This window comes from Tribolium castaneum, chromosome 6, assembly GCF_031307605.1.
Source record: "Tribolium castaneum strain GA2 chromosome 6, icTriCast1.1, whole genome shotgun sequence".
In the NCBI taxonomy this organism is placed as follows: domain Eukaryota; kingdom Metazoa; phylum Arthropoda; class Insecta; order Coleoptera; family Tenebrionidae; genus Tribolium; species Tribolium castaneum.
The window spans coordinates 2,250,861-2,264,172 of NC_087399.1; the positions used below are offsets into that span (position 1 = coordinate 2,250,861).

At 32.9% G+C, this 13,312-nt stretch overlaps 2 protein-coding genes across 3 annotated transcripts; one reads left to right on the forward strand and one right to left on the reverse strand.

Annotated features, from left to right (window-relative positions):
• The first annotated feature begins 103 nt into the window (after positions 1-103).
• Atg1 (Autophagy-related 1) lies at positions 104-12,402 on the forward strand. Of its 2 annotated transcripts, none has more exons than XM_965446.4 (15): positions 104-412; positions 468-557; positions 609-692; positions 5,684-5,771; positions 5,823-5,942; positions 5,993-6,227; positions 6,279-6,430; positions 6,477-6,578; positions 6,656-6,767; positions 7,384-7,802; positions 7,850-8,082; positions 9,345-9,612; positions 9,672-9,802; positions 9,851-9,983; positions 12,095-12,402. In XM_965446.4, the coding sequence occupies exons 1-15, from the start codon at positions 323-325 to the stop codon at positions 12,175-12,177; spliced, it is 2,340 nt and encodes a 779-aa protein (XP_970539.1). In that variant the 5' UTR covers positions 104-322; the 3' UTR covers positions 12,178-12,402. The 2 variants fall into 2 exon arrangements, with proteins under 2 accessions (XP_970539.1, XP_008197237.1); XM_008199015.3 differs by having other exon boundaries at positions 6,716-6,767.
• On the reverse strand, positions 2,110-3,671 carry LOC107398541 (uncharacterized). Its single transcript, XM_015982902.2, has 4 exons — positions 3,521-3,671; positions 3,254-3,302; positions 2,583-3,144; positions 2,110-2,533 (listed from the first exon to the last, which is right to left on the reverse strand). The coding sequence occupies exons 1-4, from the start codon at positions 3,565-3,567 to the stop codon at positions 2,187-2,189; spliced, it is 1,005 nt and encodes a 334-aa protein (XP_015838388.2). The 5' UTR covers positions 3,568-3,671; the 3' UTR covers positions 2,110-2,186.
• Positions 12,403-13,312: the final 910 nt, after the last annotated feature.

Consider the following 13,312-nt stretch of genomic DNA (forward strand, 5'->3'; position numbering starts at 1 on the left):
TCAACCTCACAGAACGTACACAGTTTTTGCCAAATGAGAAAAAAATAAAAAAAAGTTAATTTGAATCTGAAACAGGAGAGAGGGCGCCATCGGCGAATTACGTTACAGATTCCTGTAATGGCAAGATGGCGCCCCGTCATTGACATATTGCGATTCAGACAAAAACAAGTCGTTTTTTCGCAATTGTGCGATAACGTGACTAAATTCAGTGTTTTTGCGCTTAATTCCACTTTTTCATCATGTAGGACGTGCAAGAATTAATTACAGAAACAGTTTTTACCACCTTTGATAAGTTGTAATCTGTTGCACTTTTTGCCCAAAAATGGAAAGTATCGGCGATTACGAGTACAATACTAAGGATATAATAGGCCATGGGGCCTTTGCCGTGGTTTTCAAGGGCCGGGAGAGGAAGGTAAGTGACTGGGGCCTTTAATTGGGTTAAATGTGAAAGGGCCCCAAATTTTCAGAACCCGTCGAATACCGTTGCTATCAAGTGCATAACTAAGAAAAATATAGCGAAACAAAGCTTGTTAGGGAAGGAGATAAAGATTTTGCAGGTTTGTAGTTAATTAGGAGTCAGGGGGTTGTGACTTGGGGTGGGTTTGTAGGAGCTGACTGAGCTGCACCATGAGAATGTTGTGGCTTTGTTTGACTGCAAGGAGTCTCCTAATAATGTATACTTAGTAATGGAGGTAAGGGCGCTTTTCAATACAATCACTAAAAACAAATTACATAATGTAGGTACTGAGCTAAAAGTATCACTTCTAGGTTCGATGTCTACTTATTTTATTTATTTATTTTTTACATTTGGGAAAGTTCTTGTTAATGTCTTAATTTTGGGTTTCTTGATGGTCACTTTATCTGTTTAAATGAGAAATATTCTGAGGCTGAAAATCTCACCTATGCCCAATTTTATTGTATTAATTTTCATTCATAGAGAAAAACTATCGAAGATGTAAACAACGTAAAGACCAACTTTTTATCACAAAAACTTTCACGTTCAATTTTCATTCAATGCAATTTGTTTTCATTGATAGTTTGAATTAATTTTTTTTTGCTGGTTTTTCTCAGAGTTTGTGTGTCTTTATTTTCTTCCGAAAATGCTGTTACGATTTTAGTTCTTTTTCAAGCGTTTGAACATGTTGTTTGGCCAAAAAAGCAATTATTTTGAGAAATTTGGCTAAAAATCAAAATGTTTTTTTTTGTTTATTTAAACGTTGTTGCATCTCTCATAGAAGGCATTTTTTTAAGATGAAAAGTGCGTCTAAGCGACGCAACGATAGTAATTCATGTTATTTTTTTTCGAGTGTAAGATTGAAACCGAAACGAAAAAAAAATTTGGCGAACTCAAATTTTCAATAATTGTTTAGTTAAATTTTTTATTTTGTAATATACAGCTTGTAGTAAACAAAAAAATACGTAATATAGGTACTGAGCTAAAAGTCAATTCATATAGAAATATTTAATTTGGTGTACTCATTTTATTTATATTTAATGTTTGTATTCGGCAAAGTTATTAGTAATGTCGTATTAATTTTGAAATGGTGACTTTATGAGCTCAAATGAGAAATATTTTGACCTAATTTTACTGTATTACTTTTTATTCATAACGAAAAACTATGGAAGATATAAACATCGTAAAGACAAACTTTTTATCGCATAAAAACTTTCACGGTCAACATTCATTCAAAACAATTTGTTTTCATTGTTTTACTTCCGCTTAATTCAAGGAGCGCTTCTTTGAATTTTCTTTTTCACTACTTTTTCTGTTAACTGTCATTTTCTTCCAGAAATGATGTTCCATTTTCAGTAGTTTTTTTAAGCGTTTGAACACATCGTTTGACCCAAAACGCAATTATTTTGGGAAATTTGAGTTCTCTTATAGAAACCAATTTTTCTTTTATAAAAATGAAATTTTGTTATAAAATATCTTTTTTGTTTTGTTGTTTAAGGATCAAAATTTGGTATTTTCACAATGAATTATTTAATGACATCATGCTACTAACTTGTGTTTTCTGAAACTGGATCGAAAAAATAAATTGTGGCGAAAAATGGTCGTAGATTTAATTATTTTCTGGGCGTAGTTTTTTATATTTTGAGGGTCGCAGGTCGTAGGAAACAATTTATTCCAATACTGACAATACTTACAAAAACCATAAATTACGTTTAAGAACCTATATAAAAAATTACAAAGTTTCGTTATCACTGGGCGCCTTTTCGGGCGTTTCTTGCGTCGAATTCTCCTTCTTCATATCAACCATCTCCACTTCCTTTTTTTCACCACCAATCAACGGTTTCTTCTCAGGTTCACCGTCAGGTTTCGTCAAATTATTCAAACTTCTCTTAATCGAAGGTGCACGTTCTACACGTTCTAGATCGGCAGAACGTTGCTTCCGCTTTTTGATGACATTATAGCCGTAGGCTAGACCCCCAACTACGATAACAGCCACGAAAAGGCCGATTAAAATTGTGGTGTCTTTGGAGCCGGCTTTTTGGGGCGTTTTGCTCGATTCACCGACTTTTTCCGATTCGTCTGAAAATTAACCGATTAATTATTATCAAAAATTCGGGGCTTCACCTACCAGATTTCTGATCGGTCGCTTCTTGCAACTTGTCCCCTATCAAGGTTTTGCCTTTTATTACTTCTACGTCGTTCTTCGGCACCCACTTGTCGCTGTTTTCGGGCGTTTCCGGCTGTTCTTTGGGCTTTTCAGTCGTTTCCGCTGTCGTTTCAGGAAACGGTGTTGTATTTTCAGGTTCCGGTGTTTCAGTTGTCGTATTTTCCGTTTCTTCCGGTTTTATTGTGGTGTTTTCATTTTTTTCACTTGTAGTTACATTTTCTTCGAGTGGTGTTGTAGTTTCACTTTTTTCCTGTATTTCGGTCGCATTTTCCGAATCGCCTGATCCTTCCAGCGCGTCTCCATCGACCGATCTTTTATAAATACGTTCAGTCTTTTCAGGTTCATCGTTTTTGAAATCTTGGCAGTCGATTATAACGTCTTCTTGTTTGAGATAGACAAAATTTTTCGAATTTTTGCAAATTTCTTCCAATGTTGATTCTGCTGCCACCTTGTCTAAGGTGACAATATTGGCGTCATCGGGATCACCTTCCCAGTTCTCGAAATTTTCACTATCAACAGTTTCCTATATGAAGGTGTGAAAAAAAATCGTTATCTCTTGCAGCTCGTTACACAAATATTTAGTCGCAGCGGTGAAACAAATTATTTGTTTTGTAATTACGAGTAATACTTACGTAGTTTGATAAGGGCCTCAGATCTGTCTCTTCCCGGATTAGAGAATTACTGTAAAAATTGCAGGATAACAAAATTAATATCGGTGCTCAATCATCGATAAACGAATTGGTGTTATCAGGCGACTGAAGTCTATTTTTAACAATTATCCACTTTTTTCGTTTATTTGTGACTCACTTTTGACACAGGGGTCAAAAGTTACAAGTAAAATAAAAAACAGAAATTGTTTTTTTTTTTTTTTGGAAAAGGAATGAAATTTTAGCACTTACCAATTGTGTGCAAAAATAACTAAAAAAATTATCGTACAGGTATTCATTTTTTCACCGTTTTTCAAACCATGTGATACCACCAAGCTGGATGAATGATTTGTGAGTTAAAATTACCTCGACCGAAAGATAAGATAAGCTATCGGGTTTATTTACTTTGATTTCTCAATTTAGGGCTAGTTCGTACCTCTATAAAATAATGAATCTTCTCAGCAATAATGTGAGTCATCGGAGTTTCATCAAAAAATTTTCTTCAAATTTTTGATTAATCGGAAACGCTCAGTTCGCAAAAGTTGATTGTTTCGTATGTCCTTCGAAATTTATCATTTAATCGTATTTGCCAACGGATTGTTTGGTTTTTAGGCATATTTATAGCGGCATTGTGGACTGTAAAAAATGTTTTGAGTGCAAACACCGCATTTAATTTTGCACTATTTTTAGAAGTGGCACGTTGATGCAACCAACACTTTTGTCTAGTATTTTTTTTCAGGAATAAATGAGGTTTTTTCACTACAATCATATTTATTGCAAGCGAAGTTACTGTTTTATTTATTTGCTTTTTTTTTAATAAAAAACAGACCTAATTTTGTACTTTTTATGGTCAACTAGATTTGTTAAACGGAGCCAAAAAATCGCTAAAAGAGATTAGGTAAAACACTAGTTTTGTTTTTTTTTTGGTCATTTTAGAATAAAAATTAATTAAAAAACGAGTAAAACAAAGAATCACTACGTTATGTCAAGAATTACCTGATTTTTCCTTTTTTTTTGAACAATATAGTATATTATTATTTCCGCTTCTAATAGAAATATAGACATTAAACCGGAAGCGTAAAAATAATTTTTTTATATATTTTTTTATTATTATTGATCTTACATAATATGTACTTATTACGTGATTTTTCAAATTCCTATTTTGCTTACTTTTCTATTTTCTTTTGCTCGTTAACCAACCGAGGTGAAATTTTGCATACATACGTAATTTTTGGGATATTACAATAATCTTACGTTTAAATAATAAAATATAAACAATTTACGATTGTTTATATAAATTGTTTATATTTTATTATTTGTTCCTAAATGAAATATGAAGTTATTAAGATATTTATTTGTTTTGATCATTTTACAATAAAAATTAATTAAAAATAAGTAAAATAAAAAATCTCTAAGTTATGTCAAGAATTACCTGTTTTTTTTTTTTTTTTGAACAATAAAGCACATTATTATCTCCGTTCTTAATAGAAATATAAAGGCATTAAACCGTAAGCGTAAAAATATTTTTTTTATATTTTTTAATCATTACTGGTCTTACAAATGTACTTATTACGTGTTTTTTTAAGTTTTCATTTTGCCTTCTTTTCTACTTTATTTTGCTGGTTAACCAACCGAGGTGAAATTTTGCATACATACGTAACCTTTGGATATTACAATAATCTTACGTTTAAATAATAAAATATAAACAATTTACGATTGTTTATATAAATTGTTTATATTTTATTATTTGTTCCTAAATGAAATATGAAGTTATTAAGATATTTATTTGTTTTGATCATTTTACAATAAAAATTAATTAAAAATAAGTAAAATAAAAAATCTCTAAGTTATGTCAAGAATTACCTGTTTTTTTTTTTGAACAATAAAGCACATTATTATCTCCGTTCTTAATAGAAATATAAAGGCATTAAACCGTAAGCGTAAAAATATTTTTTTTTTATATTTTTTAATCATTACTGGTCTTACAAATGTACTTATTACGTGTTTTTTTAAGTTTTCATTTTGCCTTCTTTTCTACTTTATTTTGCTGGTTAACCAACCGAGGTGAAATTTTGCATACATACGTAACCTTTGGGATATTACCATAATCTTGCGTTTAAATAATAAAATATAAACAGTTTACGATTGTTTATATGTATTATTTATATTTTATTATTTGTTCCTAAATGAAATATAAAGTTATTAAGCTTATTATTTCTTTTCGGTCATTTTAAGAAATAATTAAAAATAAATAAAACAAAAAAATCATTGAGTTATGTCAAGAATTACTTTGTTTTCTTTTTTTTTGAACAATATAGCACATTATTTAACCATGATTTCTTAAAAAAAAATTGAGAATTGAGTTTCCGGTTCTTATACTATGAGAAATGACTAGGGTTTATTTATATTTTTTAGTACTGTAAAGGCGGCGATTTGGCCGATTACCTCGCTGCTAAGGGCACCCTTAGCGAGGACACAATCCGCCTATTTCTGATCCAATTAGGTAAGACCTCAATTTTTTTGAAAAAAAAAAATTAATTGAGTAACTTCAAAGCTGGAGCAATGAAAGCTCTCTCGGCCAAAGGCATCGTCCACCGTGACCTCAAACCTCAAAACATCCTCATCACTTACGATGTCCCTAATCCTCAACCATCGCAAATTAAGCTAAAAATCGGTAAGTGAAGTCGAAAAAATCCGGTTTTTTTTCTAACAGGAGTGTCTTAGCCGACTTTGGTTTTGCCCGATTTTTACAAGAGGGCGTAATGGCGGCCACTTTATGTGGCAGCCCTATGTACATGGCCCCCGAAGTGATTCTGGCCCTTCAATACGACGCCAAAGCCGATCTTTGGAGTCTCGGAACGATCGTTTTTCAGTGTCTGACCGGCAAAGCACCGTTTCAGGCCAATACACCGCAAGCACTCAAACAAATTTATGACACCACCATGAATCTAGTCCCCAAGTGAGTCATTTTACATGTTGTGAGAGCATTTTTACCAAATTTTATGACCAGGATCCCGCATGGGACTAGTCCAGAATTGACCGATCTTTTGCTCGGTTTGCTGAAACGTAACGCTAAGGAACGAATGAATTTTGACCAGTTTTTCAATCACAAGTTTTTGAAGAGGGCTGAGACGCCCAAAGCGAGTAGTCCGTTACAAAATGGTAATGGAAAAAAAATCATAGTTTTTTGCGCAATTTTGAGTTTTAGATATGCCGTTACCAATCGGGACTCCCCCGAATATTACAGCCGTACCATCAAGTAGCCCTCGACCGGTCCGAGGCAACTCGATTTCGCAACCCGATCCTCCAGGTGCGTTATAATAAAAATCGCAGCATTTTTCATTTCACTGCTTTATTTTAACAATCATACGCATCATTCCCTTGTAGAATCTCCAAGATCTACAAGAACGGCTCTTAGTTCGAGTCCTGAAGATGATTATGTTATAGTGTCGAGAAATATCCCGGACCAGTCGACCGAAAGCGTCGAGTTGGAGAAACAGTGAGTCTTTTTTTGTTGCCTTTTTGCTTTATTTTGCGAGTCAAACTAACCGAACTGAAATCTTGCATACTTACGTAATCTCTACGATACCACAGTAATACTTAAATCAACAAGTAACGATTGAAATATGAAGTTATTAACACTTAAACATTAAAATATATTTAAAAAAAAATATTTTTTCTTTAACTTTTTTATATTTTTTTTACATCTACTGATCTCGCGTGACTTGACTTATTACCTTATTACTTGTATTATTTTAAGTTTTTATCTTGCTTTCTTGTCTGCTTTATTTTGCGGGTCAAACCAACCGACCTGAAATTTTGCTTACTTACGTAATCTCTGCAAGAATTCAAAAATCGTGCATTTAAACAATAGAATCTAAACAATTAACGATTGTCTATATTTTATTATCTTTTATAATAATAAAAATGTAATGTTATCAAGCAGTTAGCGTACAAATATATATTTTTTATTTAAAACTTTTTTATATTTTTTACAACTACTGATCTCGCGTGACTCGATCAAAAATTTGCTCATTACTTAGGCCAGACTATTCGATTAGATAAGTGATAAAAAGTTGATTAATTAATCGATAAAATATCAATGGTGTGTTTAGGTTCAAGATGACGACTGTTAGGTCTCCACCTGCACCTTGTGTCCCTGTTGCAAGCCCCGTCCGACCTTCCTTCCTCCCTGTTTCTGAGCCCCTCCCTGTCCCTACCATGAAAGACGTCTACAAGCAAACAAGCGAAAAAAAAGATGACCACAGCCCAATTAAACCGACTGTCAATAGCAACGTCCCCCGATCACAACCGATCAGCATGAAACGGTCCGAAAATCGACCGATTCACAACGATATCGATATCAGTTCCCTATCACCACCTTCAGTAAAATTCGTTATCGGGACACCACCTGGTGGACGACGACGTTCCACTTCCGGTGGAAGTCTCTGCGAAACGCCGCCACCGACGAATTTCTGGACGCCGTCACCGGTGGCCAAAACAGCACCGGTTAATTCACCGTTAAGGCGGTCCGGTTAGTTTTAGCAAATAATGTAGGGAAAAAATTATAAAAAATTGTAGGTACTTCCCCGCCCATGCAAAGTGGACAGTTGGCACGAATGCCAATTTTGAGTAGTCCGAATTTAAATAATGAAAATAATAATCCGAATAGGTCACCAAATATGCCCTATTGTACAAGGGCGGTCACTTTACCGGAAATTTCCGAAATTCGGAATTATGCCATTTTTAACGATAGTTATGAACATCCCATTACGTTTCTGGCGCCGGAGTTGCCCGAAGAGACGCTTCTTGAGGTTGGTATTACGTACAATATTATTTTTTTGTATTTAATTTTTCTATTGTTTCAAAGTTGCTTATATTTTTTTTTGAGGTAAATTTGCAACAGTTTAGCGATTTTTCGAATTATTGATTTTTTTTCTAAATGGAAGCGATATATTGGAAGATATGTTACTCGTATTTATAAAAGAAAATTGAGCAAATATTTATTTAAAAACTTGAAATGTGGGGTTTAGGTACACATTATTTGACATAAATTGACATTGAAACCGGATGATTAGATAATTGCTTCGCTAACTTTATTTATTCCTCGAGGAAATTTTTGTTTTGTTTTGTAGTTTTTTCTTGTAGTTTTTGGGTGAATGAAATATTTAAACAGTTGCGTGCAGCTGTGATATAAATGGTATAATCAATATAATAAGAAAGCTTAATCATATATTATTAAGAAAAAGCGATACTATTATTATTTTAACAGCTTCTAATTCCTTAAGGAATTATAGGCGATTATGACGTAAAGATAAGGTAAAAAGTATTATTTCGGATATACCTATTAAATAATTCTGAACCATAATAATTTTGAAACTATTAATTTAATACATTTATTATCACTAACTTATACTAATTTGTTAATTTAAACCAAAAACACTTGAGGAATTTTCGTCCTTTATTTCAAAAAAAGACGAAACGTTGGCATTAACAATGAGAAATCAAAAAAAAAATTAAAACATAGAAAGAAAAATAATTGTCAACACCTTAAAAGTACAAAACGATATCAAGCAACAAAAAACACAACACAGAGGAAAAATAACATTTTTAATCTCAAACGGTTATGGTTTACACTGACTACGTATAATATTATCCAGATCTTTTGAATTATTACACATTTTTGTAGTTTTTGTGTTTTAACTGAAAAAAATGGGTTAACTCTTTGGTTTAAAAATCGTAAATCCGGATAATAGAGGTTGTACTGTAATAATTTTTGGCCTGATAGAAAACTTGAAGGTAAATTTCCATTGTCAACTTTCTAATTAACGTTTTTACAGTACTCAGTAAAAATGTACAAAAAAATACTGGCGTTTAGACACAAACTTATTTATTAAAATGCTATTTTACACAATTTTTTGGTTCTTAAAGACTGAAATTATTAATTTTTTGACTATTTCTTTTTTTATTTTTGATTTCTGATTAGAAATTGTCGGACAAAAATCGTGTGTGCTAAACATTTTAAGTGATTTATTTGAATAAATTTATGAATATTTTTTCTTTAATTTAAATGTAGAAGGAACACAACGAAACCTTGGCGAAAATTAACTACGTGCTGGCCGTGTGCACGTGCATCCTCGACTTGGCGGCGGTCCGTTCGACGCCAATCGGCGCCCTTCACGACTCAGTCCAGCTCCAATCGCAAATTCAAAACGAGCTGATGAAAAGAGCCGAACGTTTTGTTCTTTTAGTTCGTGCTTTACAATTGTTAGGTTCCGGTCTGGCGTTAGCAACGAACCAAATGAAATCCGGTCAATTACGACCGAGCTCAAAAGTAAAAAACGGTAAGTTTTTTTTTCATCTATTGTCAAGAGATTCGTCATTGTGATCGATCTTCTTCCAGTCATGTCGAGTCTCAATAGCAGATTCCGGTCGACATTGGCCGAATGCAAACAATTGAACAGTCCTGAACTTATGGCCAAAGTGGCCGATATCACAGCCGATAAACTACTATACGATCATGCCGTGCAAATTGTAAGTCGGCTGGGGATAAATACTTGTTTTTTAATCACGTGGTTTTAGTGTCAAGCGGCCGCCTTGGATGAACTATTCGATAATCCGCAACAGTGTTTCGAGAGATATCAAACGGCGCAAATTCTTTTGCACAGTTTATCGCAACAGTTGCCCCAACAAGATCGGGCATTGCTTACGAAATGTGAGTCACTCAATAATTAAATACTTGTTTTTTTCTTTAGCAGTCTTTTGAGTGGATTAAAAAACCATTTTAACCGCAGGGTTATTATTGAAGACAATAACTTTTTTTCTTAAACTTGAAGTTCTGCTGTAGAAAAAAATGTATTACTTGTGAAATGGGTTCACTCACCTTGTACAGGGTGGTTCCCGTCATCTCTAGCTCAGTTTTCAATAAAATTGGACTTTTGATTATACAGTGTCCCCCACAAAAATGTGACAATAATTTTTTGTGCTCTTAGGGAAATTACATTTCCCTAATATTTTTTTCAAAATCGTTTTACACCTTTAGTTTTGAAAATTAATACAAAATTCAAACAGTGCTTCCTTGATGAGATTATTCATTATTAGGTACAGTCACCCAAAATGAAGATGACACGTTCATAAAAGACACGCCTACTGTGTATTTTGAATCAGTTACTCATTTTATTTTACAAGATTTGATCCAAAATCGTCTAAAATCCACAAAATAAGTCAAAATTGTCTGAACAAAACAGGTCTCAAAATCACAAAAATTAAATATATCTGATGTTCCTAAAACTAAAAAAAACCCAAAAAACTAGTGCTTTTTGGGCGAAATAATTTCGTCAAGAGTAGGCTGTAAAATGACAAAATAAATTCATTTTTTTTTCCAAATGAATAAATGAATAACTTAAAGTCGAAGCCTAACCAAAGTGGAAATAAAAAGAAGGAATTGGTCTAGTTTCGGTATTTATTTATACCATCATCAGCAGTCAAAACATTTTAAAAAACACAGGATAAAACTACGTAAGAATTTACATTTACGTGTTTTTTAAGAACAAAACAATAAAAATGTTACAAATTATTAAGGTTAAATCTTGCCGAGTTGAAAAGTGAAATGTAAAAGCTCCCTCAACTTCCCCAAGGAATTTAAAATAAATTCAGTCGAAAAATTCATTACCAAAGTAAACTGAGTCGAAAAAACAAAATCCGAAATTTAAGAAAAAAAACATTTTTCAATTTGATTTTCTTTAATGCAGAAACATTATTTCGTAAAAATTACCAAGAATAAAGCAATCAATCGTAGAAGAATTTAATTAATCTTTAATTTTGTTCAATAATTCCAAATGATATATTTCACTGTTTGTTTATTATACGGAAAATTTTAAGCTCGTATTAAAATTTATTTTGCCTTAACCTAACAAGCTAGATTTCGCCTCCTATCATTTTTTCTCTAATAAAGGCTTTCATTATTATTATTAGATAGATTCTATTATTATTACTTAATTAAACATGCAAAGAAACAAAAAATTATTTAACTTTTTTGCTAAATTTAAAAGAGAAATTAGATAACTCTTTAACACGTTGATGACGATGAGAAAAAAGCTAATTATTTTAAGATTAAATTACATTATTATTTTTTTCTTTTTTGTTAATTACTATTCTTTTATAAAAAAAAAACGTAAAGTATTCGTGGATAACTGGTCTTTAAAACACTTGCTCTATTTCTGTTCCATTCTATTCTATTTCGCGCGTGTTTTAAAGACCTCAATATCGACTTATACTTTAATATACTATATTTTGTAAAATGTTGCTAAAACACGCCTTATAATCCTAAGAATAAAATAAAACTTATGTTACTTTGCCTGTTTTATTCGATTTCGTTGGATTTAAGTGTTATTTCTACGTTTTTTAACATTTTTTTGGAGCTAAAGAATCATCTAATTACGATTTATTCCACGTTTTTAACGCAGAAATGTGATACTTAATTTCGCAAAAATTGTCAGAATAAACAAAATGAAATAAGATTCCGTCTTTCGCTGTGTTTTTTGTCTCAACCAACCATTTCCAAAAAAATTCTCAATCAAATCCTCAAAACTATAAGTTACGCGTATGGACGCATCATTTTCATTTTGAGTGACTGTACGGTCTAAGGGACTGATTCCAAGTTGGCTTACCGGCAGCGAACTAAGTTATTTTATTTTTTGAGATACTTGGTCAAATTTTGTTATATATATTTAATTCAAGTCAAATTTTAATAATTGAGCTACAGACGGCGGTAGCTGGGCTGGACCCCTGTATATAATAAATCCAATAATTGACTGATTTATTTAGATAAGGAGGCCGTGGAGAAGCGCCTGTTCATGCTGCAGCAGCGGGGCTACATCTATTCGACGGATCTCAGTCAAATAAATTAATTCACGTAACTATAATTCCAATAATTCTTGGCGTATTCACTGTTAACCAATCGCTTGATCTAGTTGCTGTCTTGTACCGACAGTTTAGTTGAAATATCGCGTTGCGTCATTGTTTTTCTTCCACCATCGCATACATGACGAGATGAGGAGAGTCAGTCGGGTCGTGATTTATGATTTGTGTTTTAATTGTATACAAAGTAATTAAATAAAAGTAATTTATTTGTGGATGCGGTAATAAATGACCCCTCCTAGTCGACCCATCCCTGTCCTATTTATGGCGATATCTCTCACACAGTGACACATTAGACGTATTAAAAGCACGCGAGAGGTCCATTTGACGTTAATGCATGCATGGCATGCAGTTTTTTTTGTGATGCACTCCTCCACTCGGGATAATTTGCAGAGAGAGAGTGTCAACACGATGTAAAAAGTTGGCGAGATTTGCGTGCACCGAGCTGGTGTATTGAAAATTTTGAGCAAACAGAAAGGGGACAACAACGGTGTAATTTTCAAAGCGGAATCGATAAAGTAAAGAAAAGAATTTTATTTGATAAGCGATGTTTGGAGTTGTGCGTGCGTGGAATGGAATTGCCACCTCCTGAGTAAACAAAAGGCACAGTTTTTGATTCATAAAATGTGGCAGATTGAATCGGTGTAACGTCTTTTTTACGGCTGATGTAAATTATCGATCGAGGCGTAAACAAAGGACTCCAATTACGCCGATTACATCTCGTGTAAAAACACAAGGACGTTTCACTGCAAAATTAGCAAAGTAGTTTCAGGACTTGCTAATTTTGGCATTGATGGCTAAGTAGCGTATTACGTGTTTCCTCAGTTGGCCAGTGAATGGGAGAAAATATTTTACAAATTTTTAGGCGAATTTTCAAAAAAATTGTTCTTTTGCAGTAGTAATAAAAAAAATTGTATTAGCCCTTGCTCAGTAGCTAGTGATTAAATGTTAATTTTTTTAACCATTGGAAATTCCGATTAAATCCTTGTTTAAAATACCAAGCATTGCAAATCATTTGACAGCTGCCGACTTACAAACATGTTGGAAAGGTTAGTGACGTTTTTTTCTCATCATTTCTCCCGGATGAACCTTTGAGTGTGTCATCCGTTCAAGGATTTTCGAGAC

Excerpts from the sequence above, each read along its gene's own strand:
- Atg1 (XM_965446.4), top strand. The coding sequence starts at position 323 with ATGGAAAGTATCGGCGATTACGAGTACAATACTAAGGATATAATAGGC. Across the intron at positions 413-467 it reads TCAAGGGCCGGGAGAGGAAG|AACCCGTCGAATACCGTTGC; the intron begins GTAAGTGACTGG and ends CCAAATTTTCAG. Across the intron at positions 6,228-6,278 it reads ACCATGAATCTAGTCCCCAA|GATCCCGCATGGGACTAGTC; the intron begins GTGAGTCATTTT and ends TTTTATGACCAG.
- LOC107398541 (XM_015982902.2), bottom strand. The coding sequence starts at position 3,567 with ATGAATACCTGTACGATAATTTTTTTAGTTATTTTTGCACACAATTG. Across the intron at positions 3,145-3,253 it reads TGAGGCCCTTATCAAACTAC|GAAACTGTTGATAGTGAAAA; the intron begins GTAAGTATTACT and ends ACCTTCATATAG. Across the intron at positions 2,534-2,582 it reads AGCGACCGATCAGAAATCTG|ACGAATCGGAAAAAGTCGGT; the intron begins GTAGGTGAAGCC and ends GTTAATTTTCAG.